This window comes from Anser brachyrhynchus, assembly GCF_964034855.1.
Source record: "Anser brachyrhynchus genome assembly, chromosome: 2".
Taxonomy (NCBI): Eukaryota; Metazoa; Chordata; class Aves; order Anseriformes; family Anatidae; genus Anser; species Anser brachyrhynchus.
The window spans coordinates 112376638-112395320 of record NC_137695.1 but is presented as its reverse complement, the minus strand read 5'-3'; the positions used below and the strand labels follow the sequence as shown (position 1 = coordinate 112395320).

The 18683-nt window shown below is 38.8% G+C and overlaps 1 protein-coding gene across 3 annotated transcripts in view; it reads right to left on the bottom strand.

Moving 5' to 3' along the window:
• Positions 1 to 18683, bottom strand: part of LAMA3 (laminin subunit alpha 3) — a 114870-nt gene that overhangs the window by 4217 nt on the left and 91970 nt on the right. For all 3 annotated transcript variants that reach the window (XM_080581584.1, XM_080581586.1, XM_080581585.1), the window contains exons 51-72: positions 18281 to 18397; positions 17567 to 17721; positions 16408 to 16549; positions 15713 to 15812; positions 15236 to 15352; positions 14973 to 15152; positions 13171 to 13313; positions 11954 to 12130; positions 10423 to 10574; positions 10162 to 10324; positions 9540 to 9673; positions 8100 to 8250; positions 7249 to 7368; positions 6514 to 6638; positions 6037 to 6157; positions 5240 to 5380; positions 4621 to 4751; positions 3600 to 3731; positions 1902 to 2046; positions 1461 to 1624; positions 870 to 1059; positions 77 to 217 (exon numbers count right to left, since the gene is read on the bottom strand). In XM_080581584.1, coding sequence (XP_080437710.1) covers positions 77 to 217; positions 870 to 1059; positions 1461 to 1624; positions 1902 to 2046; positions 3600 to 3731; positions 4621 to 4751; positions 5240 to 5380; positions 6037 to 6157; positions 6514 to 6638; positions 7249 to 7368; positions 8100 to 8250; positions 9540 to 9673; positions 10162 to 10324; positions 10423 to 10574; positions 11954 to 12130; positions 13171 to 13313; positions 14973 to 15152; positions 15236 to 15352; positions 15713 to 15812; positions 16408 to 16549; positions 17567 to 17721; positions 18281 to 18397 — 3141 coding nt within the window. The remainder of the gene's footprint in view (positions 1 to 76; positions 218 to 869; positions 1060 to 1460; positions 1625 to 1901; positions 2047 to 3599; positions 3732 to 4620; positions 4752 to 5239; positions 5381 to 6036; positions 6158 to 6513; positions 6639 to 7248; positions 7369 to 8099; positions 8251 to 9539; positions 9674 to 10161; positions 10325 to 10422; positions 10575 to 11953; positions 12131 to 13170; positions 13314 to 14972; positions 15153 to 15235; positions 15353 to 15712; positions 15813 to 16407; positions 16550 to 17566; positions 17722 to 18280; positions 18398 to 18683) is intronic.

The window sequence follows — 18683 nt, the reverse complement described above, 5'->3', positions numbered from 1 at the left end:
CTTCATATTAACACTTCCACATGTAATTAGTGCAGCCTGGGGAGTATGTGGAAGTGGATGCACCACAGTTATTTACCTGTCTTTTCAGTGATGGCAGGCCTCCCAGATAGATTGGTGGCTTAATGCTGACAGGGGAATTTCTTGCTAATCTTCCATGCTGGGCCGCTAGACCATCAACAACAAGGAGTACATTCTTCCCATCTCTGCTGAAGACCACCTTTGCAGGGTGCAAACAAAACAGAATGTGAAAACCCAAGGCCAACGAAAGCCACTGCAGCTAGAGCACCAAACAGCAAAAAAACAGGTGTTTAAAAAAATTAATCATATACAGTATAGTCTTAAAGTGAGAGTGTATTTTTCAGGCTGGTCTGAAACTAGACAAAGTAGCAAGGGAAGTGGATAAATAAAATACTTGCATCAAATATCAAGATGGTTTGAAAACAAGTAGCATCTCGCACACTGACCATTCTGACTGTCAGGGACCCAAATTCTGGCCACCTTTGCTACAGCCTGTGAATGGAGTAATTCCATGCTTTCTGTGTGCGTGTGACAGAAATCAGAATACTGCCTTTATTCTGTATCTTAATGATCCCTTAGTGGTATTTTTTTCTTTAACTTAAGCACCGTGTTGTTGAAATATTTAAACTGAAAATAACGTGCTGGGACTATCGGTCTCTGTAAGCTCTCTCATAACAGACACCTGTCAACCACATGAGCTTTCAAGCATATGAATTAACTTCAGATGGCCAAAAGGAACAATTTCATTTTTTTCCTTCCCTGTCTCTGCCTAATAACTTAAAATTTCAATAGGCCGTGCGTGCTGAATGCTTGCCGTGGTTTCACCATGGTTCCTGTGCCATAATACTTACAGTGTGCCATTGCCCATCATTGTATTTAGTACTGGTTTTGATTTTGAATCGTTTTCCTCCAGAACTAAGTGTAAAGACAAAATGTCCTTTTGAAATGTGGAGAGAGATATAAGAATTCTCAGACGTTTCCTCCATGAAAATTATTAATCCTCTTGATGATCGAGTCCGTATATCTACGGAAAAATGTAACCTGTAGGGGAAAGTAAGCATATTCATGCATAGGTCTCTTTTGTTAGATGTTGTATTCTTTCTGTTCTCCAGAAAAATGGCAGTGAAACTCAAATTCGTGAAATGCAGAATAGGGTTTGGGTGGAACCCCAGTGTTCTGCATTTTCTGCATTTCTGAACATGAATGAAGGTTTACATATTCAGGCTTAGCAGTTGTCGTCAATATACTCTGTAGCTGTCTACCACATCTGTCAATCTACGCAGTTTGGGAAGATATTAACAAAGTGAAAAAAATTCCTGAACCTTTAGAACCATTCTTCTGTTGTATCCAAAAGCATAAGCAGGAAAAAAAATCCTAGCTTTTAGCACCCACAGATTCAATCAGCTTTGAAGATTCGAGTATTAGGATTACATTTGTATTACCTGTCTGTGGGCAAAGGTGGAGAAAACGTGTAGGATATAAAACTGTTGGGGGTGTTTCCAAGGAGATAGGCTTCATTGTTGGCATTTAACCAAGTTGATAAAGTGTGGTTTTGCTGGTCATGCTGCATGTTATAATCTGTCAAATGATCAACGTATTTTTCATTCTGTAAGATAGAATTGAAACTTTTACAGAAGGTAAAAGAATAATTCAATCTACATGTTTAAAAATTCCCACCTGAGGCAGTCAACACCCTTCTCTAAATGACAGAAGTTGTTGTCATTCTGGAGCAGGTGTGCACTTAGCATGGAACTTCAACACAGAAAGAACATGCTTCAGGTGTGAGATGACAGTAAAACAGTTACACCTCGTTCTATAAACCATGGCCATGCAGTCAAATATGCATCAATATGGAGTGAAGATGACAGTAAAAATAGGCATACCTTGAGCATCTTAAACCTGAGTGGATTTTTGAATTCTTTCAGCAGCATTGGTTCAAGGTTCTCATGTTGGTGGCAAGCTCCAAGGGATACACCACTCTTTTCAGTATGACGAATGAGATTTTGAACCTCGGGGAGCTGATCTGTCCTAGAGTGAAGAAAACAGTAAGTGCTGTGACACAGCATGCCTTTTCTCTAGCACAATCAACAACGCACTGTAAAACTGTTCTGTACAAAATGGATTTCCGAGTGACCTGATGTTAAAGTACCAATTTTCAGTTTTTGATGGAAAATGTATTACATTCAACACTGCAAATTCACATTTGTTCTGATTCTGGCCTTTTCCTTTTAGCTTTGGAAAAAAACAAAACAAAACAAAAAACAACAACAACAAACCCACAAACCACAAAAAACTGATGTTTTATTCTCATCTCTTCTAAACAAAGTCTTTTGTGCTCTACTTTAAAAAATATACCATTGAAAAAAGGGGGAAAAGCAGCAGCAGCCTTGATTGAATAAAATTTCTGGATCAGGCTACAAAACTTTTCTGGTTAATGTATGCATAGCCAGTGGCAGATCAAGAAAAAATGGAAACATCAGGTCCTGGTAGCTCAATCATTCACCTCCCCTGTAAGTAAGGCATTCTAATCAGATCTGTCAAGCAGTAAACCTCACCACAACTTAATATGCAGTTCTGGGATTATAGTCAAATTATCAGAAAGACTGTCAACACCGATTTCCTTTGTGTATAAAGAATAGTATTAAGTAATACTATCAATCTGTAGGTCCTACAGAGCACCTTTAATGAGTAAATTACAAAACGCTTTACAACTGAGAAAAAGCAATGGAGCTCCTTGCCTATGGTTTTCCATGAGAAGAGTGGTAGGGTTGGAAGCAGAAATTGAACTTCAGTTTTAGTCTAGTTCTCCATTCACTTAACTAGCTACAATATCTACTCTCCATCTATGTTGTATTAAAAGCAATTCTCCAGATTTGGCTTCTGATGGGGAGGTTAATATGCAGGTTACTTCGTTGTCTTACACTATTTTAAAAGAATATATAATCAAAATATGCCTTTTTTTTCTGTAAACTCTATACTTGTATAAATATTAATCAAAACTTAGCTAAAACAAAGCCACAGTGGTAGATCACTTGTGACTGAAGGAATGCTTTTCTTAAAGAACATTTTTACATCACATTTCTCTCCTAAATTTTGCATGTAAGGTATCTCTAATACTGAAAAACACAAGTGAAAAAGAGAAACATAAATCAGGCATCTGATTTTTATACACATACTCTCATTTGTTTGTGTAACTGGTTTGGTTCTGTCAGCAAGCTTTGCTCACTTCACTACCAGGCACCCTGTTTAAGCTATAATGATACAATCTAGCAGATTTTTTTGGATGCCTTGTTGGGACACTTCCAATTCACTATGTTGAGTTTATTCTTTGATTAAAAGACTACTAAATGGGTATGATTCAGACTAAAATTCCATTACATCTGAACAACAGATTTAATTGCAACTTGATACCATATGTAATCCGTCTGGATAAAAGAATATTTTGGAGCAGGAAAGTTATGCATTCATGAAGGTTTTACACGTAGAAAAAAAAAGCAATTCAGGAAAAATCAATTTTAATGTGATTAAAGAAGGATAACAGGCTAAAATGTATGAAACTAAAATCCTTCTAGGCCAAATACCTTTCTATAAAGATGTTTGAGATGCAGCCTTCAAAATCTCCTCCACCAAATATTATAGGCTGCATTGATATCTGTGATCTTGAAGAGTCAACTAATATTGATGCAGGCTTATCATCAACCAGTAGACTTACTCTGAAACAAGGTGAAGAAAAATGAGCATGAAATCTAAAGAAATACATTTATGAATTTGAATGAAATATATTATTAAAAAAAGAAACATTTGACAGCTGTGTTTTTTCATTAGCTTGTAATTACACTACAGCTTCGTTAGCTTACTCTTAGCATTTTTAGGTATGTGCTTATACTGAATTCCACTTCCGTGAAATTAACTCTGTTTTTCAGTGGTAGTTATTGAGTAAGTGTTGCCTCTAGCTGTTCATTTCTACAGTGAAATCCCGATCCAATTGAAATTCATGAAAAATATGTTATTGACAGCTATGGGACAGGATTGCATCTGTTGTGTCAAAATAGTGCACTTAACACATTAGCAACAGTTAGTACAGGTAAGATTAAAAGTTATAATTACCCAAAGTTATAGACAATCATTCAAAACTTTCCTCTTTAATTAGCATTTATTTCATTTTATGTGTTGCCCAGAAATCAATAGGATTTAGGAGTTTTCTGGTAAACTATTCTTTCTGATATCTACATAACAGATCACTATTGAAAAAAACAGACACGATATTAGCTTCTTCTCTGAATCCTTAACCACTTATCTTAGACAGATTTATAACTTACAGTGGCATACGTAAAGGCCATGGGAAGGGGAAGAACTCCATACCTACAGCTTGACAAATAGACAAAACTCACACAGTGTGTGAGATACGCATAGTGATGTACAGCTGAAACATCACAGGTACTGACATACATTTCCCATAGACCAAAAATCTCCTTTTACTTTATTATTTCAGTATCCTCTGCTAGCACAGAGGATATCTGTGTACCCAAAGAACAAGTTACACAAATTTTTAAGCTTTTGCCAGGCAGAACATAAAAGAATCAGATTAAAGACTGAACTCACCTGTTGGCTCTTCTTATTACTGTCACATAATGCATTAACCCATCTTCATATGTCTTGTTTAGAGAGAGCTCCTTCTCTCCCATCTTTGCAGATACAAAGCCAGGACTCAGAAAGATGGTAAGAATATCAGGCTAAAAAAGAATTGCACAATATGAGCCTTAATGCAGGTGCCTTTAGTTCTCCCTGTGTTATTGCCATTAATACAGTTCCCTGTGGTCTCTTGTGGAAATTTTCTGAGACTAAAAATGCATTTATCTGTCATCTAGAGGGCCTGTTTTTCCTCAGAAATTTTCCCCAGACAACTATATTAGGCAACAGTTATCTTACGGGGATGGTGGTGGTGTGGTGCATAAGCTACTCTGCAGAATGCTCAAGGTTAAAGATCAGTTTCTCATGAAACTAATTGTTAGTTGATTGAAGAAATGCCAGGATGAGTTTCTCTGGCCTATGACATGCAAGATGGCATGCTCTAAAGATGATTATAGTAGCTGTTTCTTGCCTTAAAATACAGGCATCTATGTGAGACTTGTTTGTGATGCCAAACTGACAAAGTCACAGACAAACATTCTAATCAAGAAATAAAAACAATTACATATTGTAAGTTGAACATGTTTCATACCCTTAGATTGTAATTTAAGAGTGTTCCACTCGATGCCATTGTGCGAAAGCCAAAGCCAACTTGGAAATCTTGGGGAAATGGGAAACCCTCCGCGCTCAGGCTCAGCGTGCCCTTCTTGGAGAAAGATGCAGATCTGATGAGCTGAAAGAGATAATAATACTTTCAGTGATTTTCCTTCTAATTTGAAGAAATGACACTATGGACCAATAACTGCCCTACTCAACGTAGTTGCGACCAACTCCAGTCCAAACCAAATATAGGGAAAACTGCACGTACAAAATTTCAGTACAGAACAGACTGACTGAATTGGTTTCATTAGCATTAACTAACTCTGATGTGAGAAGCTCTACAGGGAGATGAGGCCTGCTGAGCATAACGCATTGTTCGTCTCTACTCTTTGCAGGATGGTTTTGAAAGTTTTCACTTTAAGAAACAGTTGAGAGGTGATTTAATCATGAAGCTTAAGCACCTTGACAAGAAGAAAGATCCTGAGTAGTATTAAATATTCTGGCCTAATTAACAACAGCAACTGGAAGTCAACAAATCTACATGGTAAATATGAATTCTTAATTGTACCCTGTGTTAATTAAGAGGGTGGACTATGTGCTGGAGCAAATTATCGCAGTAGGGATGGAGTCTCCTTTCTTTCATCTTCATACTAAACTCAGCTTCTTTCATTATCATCACATGTAACCAAACCTAATTTTTGACCTAAGAAAAATGTAACATCCAGGTTTTACAGACAAAACAGAATCTATGAATTCTAGCAAACGTTTTAAAATAGCACTCTTAGTTACCTTCCAGTCATCTGAACATTTCTTGCTGACACCAACAGTCTCATCAAAAACAACAGATGCAGTCTTAGGGTTTTTCACATTCTTCATGCAGCCCCGGAATGGAGGTGTGGTTATATTAAATCTGGTTTCAGGGAATGGGAGGAAAAAGAGTTTGGTAGTCTGATATTTCAAAGCACACACCAGTATAATAGCCAGTAAATGTTGACAATATAATAAATAGAAAAAAAAACACAAACAAAAGCAACCTTTATTGCACAAACATACTTCATGCTGATCAAACCTGTTCTTAAGGGCACGCTCAAATGAAGAACCCACCATTAGCCAAAAATCACAGATTACAATCATATGTTATACACTGTCTCTTTGCATATTGTGTAAGATACACAATACAGAGTGTGAAAGGAACTGCCTAAGGAAAGAATTTAGATGGAGTTACCATACAAAGCCCATTATATTAGTCTTTTTATAGCTACTCACTGTTTCCGCAGAGAAGATGGAATTCCGCCTAGATAGTACTTAGTGAAACTGAAGACTTTTATGTTGGCTGTAATATCATAGCTGACGTAAACAATATTCTTGCTTCGGGCAAGCAACATGCTAATCTGAAATATGTGAATAGTGAGAATTACTTTGCTTAACAGAAACAAAAATTATTAAGCACATTACACTCAGAGCAAGATTTAGCAAATTACACTGAGAGAGCAGGACACAGAATTGTTTTTCCTCCTTCTGTGTACTAGTGCTTTAAATTCATAGCAACAGCAGTAGTTCAAAGGTACTTTAAAAATTTAGGCACTTAACCAAAGCCAATGCCTAAGGAAAATGCTTTTCTATTCAAATACAAGGTGAGGTTTTATTTTTCTTAGGAAAATTGTCCTAGAAATACACTTCACCTAACATTCAAACATTGCCTTCTATTTGCAGTTGAAGATTCAGGAGCTGCTGCCTCCTACAAAGACTAGGTCAGTCAGCTGACTGGAGGTGACTTGACCCAATACAGCATAAGGACTTCTTCCAGCAGTCACTGCTACCTACACTATTTAAATGGAAATGCAGGGAGGGGGAAAAGGGATAATGAATCAAAATCAAAGGTTTTAATGACATCTGGATGACTGCTAAGTAGATGTTTAGTTAGAAGCTAGCAGGACGTTTAGTTTCAGCTAATGTGTATTTCTACAAATAATGATCACTTAATTGTTTGAAATTACTTACTTGTTTATATGTTCCATCGTTTAAAGTTGCATCGCGTTCTATTTGTTTTGGAGGCTCAGAGCCGATTTTGTATCTAAAAACTGGATGGCCATCTTTAATGAGCACACTGATGAACTGATCCTGTGGTAAGAATAAAAACACACAAATTGACCAACATTTCATATATATTTCAGCGTCACGTGAATTATTTTAATGAACCTATCTAGTTGTTCCAGTATTATGCCAAGGAAAAAGATAAAACAAAGCAGACTAAAACTTATAAGAATAACTGTAATTAAAAGCTCTTATAAACAGACCTAGTATCAGCTCAAGATTTATTCCTCAAATCTCTGAAGGACTTATTCTTATTTCAAGATGTTTACTGACTCTTTACAGCACTGAGAAATTACAAGACAATGTCACAGTGATCTCAAAGATTCTTATAATATTAATAGATAAGCAGTATCACTGCTGTTCTGAGCAGCTTTTACAGGTTTAAGTCACCATGGTGTAAGTCCTACGTCACTTTCTAAATTCTGCCTTACTCTAGATTTGAGAAAAATGCACTTCCACTTTTGGAGGATTTCAGTACTTCAAAACTGGTTTGATTCAAATTATACTCTCCCTGCACCCCGCAACCCCAAATCCTTTGCATTGACTAACGGAGGAACTGCTTAATGATTTTCAGTCAGAGTGAGTATTCAGCAGCCATTAAACACACAGATGAACCTACTCATCTGCTATATGGACAAAAACAACAGTTTTAAGAAATTTCACTGCAGTTATTACTAAATCTAACATGTTTCCGAGTGACTGAAGTTCTTAAAAAATTTCTGGGACCCTTAAACAGGCAGAAGCATTCCAAGAATTACCTCATTTGCTGCAAAAAATATTATGCCTTCATCTGAAGTAGTCTGAATCGTCTGCTCATAACGTATTGGCACATTTGCATTTGTTTCTTTATATGTGACACTGGCATAACCAGTGCCTTCAAAGTAGTTTTGGTCAGACTCTTCTTTGTATCTGTAATAATTCAATGTCACAGGTATGAATATATGAGAATAAAAACTACTACCATATGGACTTACTATCATTCACATTTTAAGAAAGCTTAAGTTAAGGTGTTTAGTACAGGGCCACTGACAGTGTCAAATTCTGATCTAACCCAAGTGAAAAACAAACCTTTCACTGGCTTCTATTGGTTTTGTATATGGTCTCCATAGAGGAAAAGACTGATTTTAAATAATTAGTGGTTGATTTTCTGCACTTAATTTAATATTTCTCCTATAGAGGAGATGTATTCGTTAGCCCAATGATTGTGTCTGGGTATTAAACATTGAATGATTTGGGTAGGAAAGGACCTTAAAGCTCATCTAATTCCAACCCCCCTGCCATGGGCAGGGACACCTACCACCAGACCAGGTGGCCCAAAGCCCCATCCAGCCTGGCCTTGAGCACCTCCAGGGGCATCCACAGCTTCTCTGGGCAACCTGTTCCAGTGCCTCACGACCCTCAGAGTAAAGGTACTTCCTAATGTCTAATCTAAATCTACCCTCCTTTAATTTAAAGCCATTCCTCCTTGTCTATCATTACACTCCCTGACAAAGAGTCCCTCCCCAGCTTTCCTGTAGGCCCTCTTTGAGTACTGGAAGACCACTGTCATGTGTCCCTGGAGCTCTCTCTTCTCCAGACAGAACCACCCCAACTCCCTCAGCCTGTCTTCATAGGAGAGGTGCTCCAGCCCTTTGATCATCCTTGTGGCCCTTCTCTGGACTTGTTCTAATAGGTTTATGTCTTTCTTGAACTGGGGGCCCCAGAGCTGAATGCAGTGCTCCAGGTAGGGTCTCAGAAGAGCAGAGCAGAGGAGGAGAATCGCCTTCCTCAGCCTGCTGGCAATGTTTGTTTTGATGCAGCCCAGGATACGGTTGGCTTCCTGGGCTGCAAGCACACATTGCTGGCTCATGGTGAGCTTCTTGTCAACCAATACCCCCAAGTCCTTCTCCCTAGAGCTGCTGTCAATCCATTCTCCACCCCGCCTGTATTTGTGCTTGGAATTGCCCCAACCCAGGTGCAGGACCCTGTAAGACCTTGTAACATTTAAATTTTTGGCCAGTGGACTGAGATTGCTACAGATGTCAATTACACCAACACTGACAATTTTCTCTAGAATGTGTATTAGTGACCAAGATTTAGAAGAAAAAAAAAAAAATCACTGGTTTAGCTACAGTGCTTATTCTTCTTGTTGCGAAGAGGCTAAAAAAATGTAATGATAAAATCACAGAACCATGAATCACTCTGAGTCTATATCATACCTTCTGCAGGGTTGCACTTCAGTGGTATTGAGACTAAATGTCCTCTTAAAGTTGTAAAGGCTGATAATATTTTCATTTAGGTTGTCTAATTCAATGCAGCCTTCATAATGAGGATAGTCCAGACTACGTGGAGGCTGCAAAATAGTGTCATTAAAAAACATCCTGTCAACACCAGCTGACAAAATTTTACATTGACATGTAACGGCTAGGATCTATTCCAAATATCAGTAAAACACAGAATGTGATATTCTAATATCAAAGAATTATTACATCTTTGGATATAGTATCTAAGCCACCTAATAACAACCCAGGAGTAATGCAGCACAATTTAAAGCAGAATCATAGAGGTGGATTGGGAATAGCACTTAGCAGGGTTAGAAAGATTTCATGGCATCCTTAGCAGATGAAAAAAACCATCATATTCTCTGCTTTGAGTTCTAGCATACTACAAGCCAGGCAGCTTCTGTAGGAAGAAGCATTTCCTTGCGTTCAGTTTATTCCTGCTGGCATGGATAAACTTTTATACAGCCTTTGAAAGACTACTATTTCCAACTTGTATTTGTAAGGACAACAGAATGATTAATATAGAAATCTTTTTAAAAGGATGAGTGACTCTTTGTACCCTAAAATCTGGTGGGTATCCTCCAACATAAAAGACAACACTGCTGGGATCAAGATCTAGGAGAGTGTCTATGCCTTCACTGCTCATAGTCAAAGGACTTTCAAACTCTGGAGAAGTTGATGTTGCTGCTTTGATGTAATTCAGCTTTACGTACTGGTAGATCCTGAAACCATAACAGACAGACAAAATATCATATCAAACTAATAAAAGATAATCTTTGCAGATCTGGGAAAAGATTGTTGTGTGCTGTGGGTCTTATACCTTTCAAGCTTAACTTGATCCATGATGGCTTCCTCAGTGTTGCTTTCAATCACCAGTGGCTGCACAGCTATTTCTGCTTCATAGTCTCCCAGGTTATAGACACAAGTAAGGTGACCATTTTTTACAGCCATACCAATATAATCCTTGGAATCCTAAGAACAGCAAAGCATAAATAAACGATTAATGTTAATGAAGGTACAATACAGCCGCACTTCCTCAGGGACATCATCATACCGTGAATGAGTCACAAGCCATTCACCTACCTAGTGATGAGAATTGTTATTAAGTTTATCAGTTCTGTTTCTGGGAATAATAAATAGTTTGGAGAAAAAGAGGCTAGACCTCATCACCCTCTACAACTTCCCAAGGAGGGGAAATGGACAAAGACGTGCTGATCTCTTCTCACTGGTAACCCATGATAGGACATGTGGGAGTCCACAAAGCTGTGCTACAGAAGGTTCACACCAGACTTCAGGAAAAAATTCTTTACTGTGAGGATGCTCAAACACTGGAACAGGCTTCCTAGAAAGGTGATTGATGCTCTGTGCCTGTCAGTGTTCAAGAGGCATTTGGATAATGCCCTTAATAATACGTTTTACCTTTTGTTTAGCCCTCAAGCAGTCAGGCAGGTAGACTTGGTGACCTCTGTAGGTCCCTTCTATTCTATTCTAATTGAATATGTTGCACTGATTCAGTAAGTATAGTTATAAGTTAACTGAAGAGTCACGCATGACTTTTTATAACATTAATAGTTAAAATACTTTCCAGTGTTGTAACATCTTCCAGCTAGAGCCATGAAAACATGATGCATTTACTAAAATTTAAACATTTGTGAAGTAGAAAAGATGCTAGGAACAACACTCAGTCAATACTCAGTTCGTACCGAGGTGACTGGAAGCTGTCAACAGGTATCCTGGCCAGGCATTCAGGGGATAAAAAGGTGAAAGCCAGTTTAGCATAACTACTTTAAAACAGCTTTCTATGTACGCATGGGACCCACTACAGATACAGCTGCTGTCAGATAACAAGACTCAAAAATATGTAGTTAGGAATCTCATGCAGGAAAATTTTTAAATGATGGTGCTTGAGCAAGCATGAACGCAGAAGCAGCTCTGTATTACTCTGCATATTCAGAAAAGAAAGAAATTAATGGCTGAATCAATCACTTTTTAAACTAACAGAGAAACTCACAGTTACTAATATTATGATAAGAGTCAAAGATCTGAAGCAGGAGTATGGCCAAGTTTGTGCTGACTGCTGCAGAAACTGACAGTTCTCACAGGACTGTATGATGATATCCATGACTCAGAAAAATTCTAAAGGAGCAAACCAGCAAAATATCAAAGGGCAAAGCAGTCAGTCTATACTTCACAAAACACTTATTCCATCACATAATGGGAATTAAAAAAAAAAAAAAAAGAAGGGGGCTATCAGTAGCTATAAACTTCAGTAAAAATAAATCCTCTCCCATCTGTTTCTCAAAGCATGTCACCAGTTCTAAAAATCAGATTAAATCTCAAAATATACCTACATCTTTATTACCCAGGTACAGGACAAACTTATTTGATGCCCTCTGAGGGGCGTCTGATCTTTTCTGAGGTCTTTGGAGGAAGAAAGAAAGTGAAGTATAGGCTTTCAAATCTTCAAGGTTGCTTGGAGGTCGAACCTCTACACCGGAGCTGCCATTGAACCTCATAGGAATAGCAACCTATTAAGAAAAACAAAATTCACCACTTAAAAAGTGTCTGTTGCTACTACTTGTTTCATTGTGTAGTAGATTTCTCAGAAATTAAACACACAACCTGGTCATGCTGCAGCCATCAGTTACTACAGATGTGGACTCTGATACTACCAAACAATATAACCAGGAAACAGAATGCATGATACTGTATTCTGTATTGTCAACGCTTATGACTTAACACAGCACTTTTTTATTCCAGACATTAATTAATCAAACTTTACTTTGCCTCCTTCAAGTAATTGTTACCTTCACTACATGTAATAGGAAGGATGTGCTCTGCAGCTGTAAAGAGCAGGCTTATGAATTATTCAGATGTCTACATATATATCTTGATGCTTCAGTTAGCTGGACTTGACTGTTGGAAATTATAATGCACCTCTACTAATAATAAAGGCATATCTTATTCCTGCTTTTTACACCATGGTCACAAATTCTTCTTATTCATTGTAAGGACTGTATGCTAGTTGGGATCACCTCAGGGATGCATCTACTGCCAACTGAGACCATATTATCCCCTTGATACTACTAGTACAACTACAGCAGTTGCTTAAATGGAGAAAGAGCATTCTAATAAGATGTTAGCAGCTGATGGAGACACAAAAGCCCGGGGCTGCACAACTTCTTTTTTTTGGAAGTGCCAGTGTTCCACTGAGTGGAGATCCCTGCCTCTAAGCTGCAGAACTGACTCTGCCTCTGCCGCCGCCGCCAAAGTCACCACAATGTTACTTGGAAGTGTAAAGGCTGTTGAACAAATAAGATTTGAAAGGTGACCTGGAAAAAAAGCACTACAGGAGAAGGATGGAGCTGGATGCTACTGTATCCACCCGTTCTTACGTATGAATTATGCTTCCCATAATCACAGTTACTTTAAGTGCTGGGTGGTGCTTTTGAATTACATTTATATCTGGTCTTTCATATTTTAACACGATTATTTATAAAGAGAGAGGAACAGAAACACTGCTGTGTGTCCAAATCACTACAGTCAAGTATGATTGTTCAGGACAGACCTTATTTGCAGCGTCTCTTGCCTGCTGAATCAGTTCTCTTATGCGGTTGACGTTCTCAGAGATGTTGCTTATTGGCATTAGCTGTTGGTTGATGCTCTCAATCTTGCTGAACAGATCTGGAAGCTGGTTTGTCAATTTTTTAACTGTAACGAAAAAAAAAACATTATTGAAGGTAGAATGGGGGAGAAAAACATGCAGATATATGAGATATGACTACACCATTATCGAAAAAGCAGTAGTGTGATGACAGAACTGTTTTCATTAGTCCACTATATGAGGGAACGGAAGCCAGCAGTTTATATATTATTACATATTATAATAATATTAATTGTATTAATTATAATATTACATATTACATAAATTCAGGTCTACCAAAAAATAAAAATAAAAAAATCTAACCAAACCAAACAAATGCCAACACCAAAAAAAAAAACAAACCACTAAATAGAACAGACAAGGATGTGCCCTCTAGCCTTATTATCCAGTGACTGTGGATGCTAGGGGAGGAAAAGAGTAACAGACAGAAGAAAAGGGTCAGGCTTATGTGTGTTCCCTGAATAGCATCTCCTGCTGCCACTGTTAGAGAGTGAATACTGGAGTAGACAGACTGATGGCTTGACCTACTGAGGTGTAACTTACTTTCTTGCGTCAGTGTTCATAGTCCTCAGAATTCAATAGTGAGCCTTGCAGTGTTTGAGTAGGTTTATTTCAAGAGTAAAGAAGATACTATGAGAATCCCAACTTATGTTAAAAAGCAGAGTAAAGAAGTGTTTACTGATGTTCAGACTGAACCTCCTGTATTTCAGTTTGTGCCCATTGCCTCTTCTCCTAGCACTGGGCACCAAGCACCACTGAAAAGAGCTTGGCTCCATCTTCTTGGCACCCTCCCTACAGGTATTTATAGATATTGATGACACTCCCCCCCCGCTTTCTGTTCTCCAGACTGAACAGTCCCAGCTCTCTCAGCCCTTCTGCATAGGAGATATGCTCCAAACCCATTATCACTTTCATGGCCCTTCACTGGACTCTCCCCAGTATGTCCAGGTCTCTCTTGTAACAAGGAGCCCAGAACTGGACCCAGCACTCCAGGGGTGGCCTCACCAGGGCTGAGCAGAGGGGAAGGATCACCTACCTCCTGCTGGCAATGCTCTGCCTAATGCAGCCCAGGTTACCACTAGCCTTCTTTGCTGCACAGGCATGCTGCTGGCTCATGCTCAACTTGGCATCCGCCAGGACCCCAGGTCCTTTTCTGCAGAGCTACATTCCAGCTAGGTGGCCCCCAGCATGTCCTGGTGCTTGGGGTTGATCCTCCCCCGGTGCAGGACTTTGCACTTCCCCTTATCAAACTTCATGAAGTTCCTGTCAGCCCATTTCTCCAGACTCTTGTCATCCCTCTAGATGGCAAGACAATCCTTCTGGCATAACAGCCACTCTGCCCAGTTTTGTGTCGTCAGCAAAATTGCTGAGGGCACATTCTATCCCATCATCTAGATCATTAATGAAGATGTTAAACAGCATCGGAACCAGTATTGACCACTGGGGCACACTGGTAATTACTGTCCTTCGATTCTTCTTTCATCAGTCATGGTATTTTTTAGCACATACCACAGGATAGCCTGAATCACTTTCTGCAGTTCCTGTCCCTTTCAACTGGCAATAAAAAGAGCTCAGAATACTAGCTTAGGCTAGATGCCTAGCTTCTAGATGAATAAAATTCCTTCTGCAAAATGACCATATTCACCTACCAGTGAATTGGCAGGTACTGAAGAGCAAGCACCTGCAATAGAAAACAGAACACTTACCTGAATTGTTTGCCTCTGTCAGAGCTTTATTGAAGCCAGCGCTCTGTGTGCTTCCATAGGTAGTCTTGATTTTTTCCACATCTGTTTTAATTGGGAGCAGTTCACTCAATACATTAGTTGTGACATCCTTGGCACTTTTTACCATGTCCTTTGCACTAGTGATGATGTTGCCGATGTCATCTGAAACACACACAAATGCATGTGCAGCTTCTTACAGTAACAGGTGAAAGAAGCAAAACAGAAGTGATGAGCAAGTAACTGACCTCTGTTTATCCCATTGAGATCATTCTGAAGAGCGATGAGATCAATTTGTAGTGTATTCTTCTTTCCGTCAGCAACACCAAGTCTTTGCTTCATGTCTTCAAGGGTTGGACCAATAGCTGCAAAACAGTGAATATCCTCTATGAATTTTATACAGAAATACCACCAATCTGTTGGATGGGTGGTGTGGCAGCACTAGTCTGCACTGTTACACTGCTTACGTTACTGATGAGGTTTGAATGCACTGTAAAACAAGTGCAAGGATAAAGATTTGTTGGACAGGTGTGCAGCAAAGGTGTATTACACAGCAGAGGCAAAAAATCCATTCTCACCTTTTTCCTATTGAAAATAACCATCACAAGATGTCCCATGGTAATGGAACTAACCTCTCCCTACTAAATATGTGCTAAAGAGCTTTGCTGAACTGTGAAAATTTGTGGTTCAATGAAAGCTTCTACAATCACTTTCTTTCTCGGTACCTTTTAATTTCCCTTCAGTCTCCTGTGCTTGATTCAACAGTGTACTGCTCTCAGCTTTTAACTTTGCAGCTTTTCCTGACAGGTCTTCTCTCTTCACAGTCTGGTAATAGAAGCACGGTATTGTAAGATTGCTTTAACATTACTTTAAGATTGTTTTAATACTAAAATTTAAAGAGTAAAAGGGATAGCCCAATCCAGTTTAAAAATCAGCTAGGGCAAGACTTCATGCAAAAAGCAACACTTAAACAACAATTATTAAGATTAAAGTGTGACGCAGTCTTGGCCTTTAGCAAACTTTTGATACATTTTTGGACATTAGGCAGAAATTACTAGCACATAGCTGTTAGATGCTGCTCTGTTGAAGAGCTCATGGGCATTACTAGTAGAAAGTAAAAGACGATAGCTGAAATCACCCCCAGTGATTACTGAGTTTGCCTCATGCATACCTCTTTATTTTGCACTGAACTGAAAAAGCAGCATTCAGATGGACAGCCTCATCAGAAAGGCAGTAACCAGCCTGTTTAGTGCTGAAATAAGACTAACACATGAACAAGAAGAATAGCAGCTTCCTCATACAAAGGCCACAGACAAATACCACATGCCAAGACACAGAGCTTTTTGATTCCGGTGCCTCTCTGATAGTAAAAACATATATACCTAGCTGTACCATTATTTGGCTGCGTATGGGTACTTACTGACAAAGCTGAGTCAGCTGCAGTCCCAGCTTTATTGGCTGCTTCTTCTGCTGCTTTGATGGCATTAATAATATTGTCATAGGCAGTAGAAGCTTCCACAGCACAGCCTACCAACTCATCCTTCCTGGCATTGTTCTTTATTCTGTAGGAAACAGGGTGAAAAATGCAGCATTCTGCAAAGACTGTGGACTATTAGAAGCATTCTGAATAGACCTGAACTCCTTTTTTTCTAATTAATGCCTATACAGATTTTTTTTTTTTTTTTTTACTTTGATTTCAAAATAGAGGATGATCAATACGAAATATTCTTCAGAAGTTGGGATGAGTTCAGGTACCAGGAAAAATACAACTGTGGACCTCCAAGCAGTCTTTAACTGATTCAGATAGCAAGAATTCCCCAAGGCACAAGGCCAATAATCCGCCTCCACCACAGCCCCCCAAATATAGTTTAGTTCAGAGGAATTCAGAGAACTGCAGTTCCAGATAACCTCTTCCCGCTCCAGTGTTCTGCAGAAGTGGTAGATGGCATACATGACGGAGCAAATACAGGACCACTTCTGCTTTTGCTCAAGAACTGGTGCAGTAGCTCTGGAATCAGAAATAGGCAAAATCTCTTATACCCATGCCCTGTGAGCTATGCAACTGCCCAGTATTAGCTGCCTTCTATTTGTGACAACACTGTCTTCTTAACTGAAAACGATACACTGAAAATTAATAGAAAATTAACAAAAATGTTTTTTACCAAGAAGTTTCCAGCCGCATTAAGTATTTTGGAATTTAACTTTGACATCAAAAGGTATCACTGAGTATGAATACTGGAAAAAACACTACAAAAATATCTTCTAAACATCTACCTGCTCTCTACATGAGGACTCTCTCTCTTGATAATAAAAAGTTAACAAAATGCTAGTACAGTAATATAATACTGGGTGATCCCAGTGCTGGAGATAAAAAAAATCAGGAAAATTACAGGAAGACCTGGCTTAGGGGGGAAAAAAAGAGAAGACAACATCTGTACATCATGAAGAAGCAGAAAAAAACAAAGTGATTTTTTTTTTTCTAACTTTACAAATGGTCACAGAAGTAAGAGGACAGACAGATCTTTGCAACTGTGGACATTATGTACCAAAAGTGCTCATTTACAGAAACAGTAACGTACTCTTCCAGTTGTTTTGCCAAGTCTTGCAAAGATTTGGCATGTTCCTCAGCTCTCACCACCAAAGGTTCTTTGCTTGCTGATAAGGAGTGATTTGTCAGCTTTTCATTCATATCCTTCCTTGCTCCATCAAGCTGAGCAGCCAGGGTTTCATACTCCTACGGGTTCATAGAGAAAAATTTTATCTGTATTCATACGTTTGATTTTGTTCTTGTCATCTTCAGTGTTACATATACCTCACACCTGAGGAAACCAAGGGGAAAAAGAACCCTTTCCAACTTTGGAGTTTGTTGGAAACAATTGTTAGCCGTTGCACTCTGTTTTTACATAACGGGTACAGAAGCACAAAAACTGCCATACTAAGTCCGAACAAAAGTGTCTCTAGCCAACTATTCTTTCTCTGACAGGGGAGAAAAGCAATTGCCTAGAAAGAAATACAAGAGTAGCACAGTCACTTACAGTATTTCTCACAGATATTGTCCCAAGCTTCAGATACCTGCAGCTGAGAGTTCCTCAGATACGTAACAACCCTCAACGAGGTGCTTTTCCAGAAACTTGTCCAGGCAGGCTCCTCTTGGACCCACAATGGGCTGAGATCCTTCCTTTTTTGTGAAGCTCAGCTAAGCCTCACATCCTAGCCACTGAGCTATGCTACCACAACAATGACAGCAAAGTATCATTTTTTTTTAAATCGTAACCTAAACAGGTTAACTATACCTCTTTGCTTTTCTGCAATAATCCCAGCATACTGTTAGCTTGAGTCAGGGAAGACCGGGCAGAGCTCAAAATATCCAAGACACTGTTCTGTTGTTCATTTGTCTCCTCAATCCGTTTCTGAGGAAAAATAAAAGATGAGTAATGTGTGATTGGTTTAAAAATAAGAAGCAAGAAGAATCATATTTACCTAATCTAAAGTGCAGTAGGAATTACCAAAGGTACCATTGCTGTGTTAATTAGGTGCCTGTAGTGTTTAGGATCTAAATGCTATCCTACTGATTAGAACAGTAAGAAAACTCAGCAGTTTGCACTAGTATAGCACAGCTCATCAAGACAGCTGAGTAGGAGGCTACAGTAGTTCAGTTCTTAGTGCTCAGACAAAATGAAAGTAGTACGGGTCAAT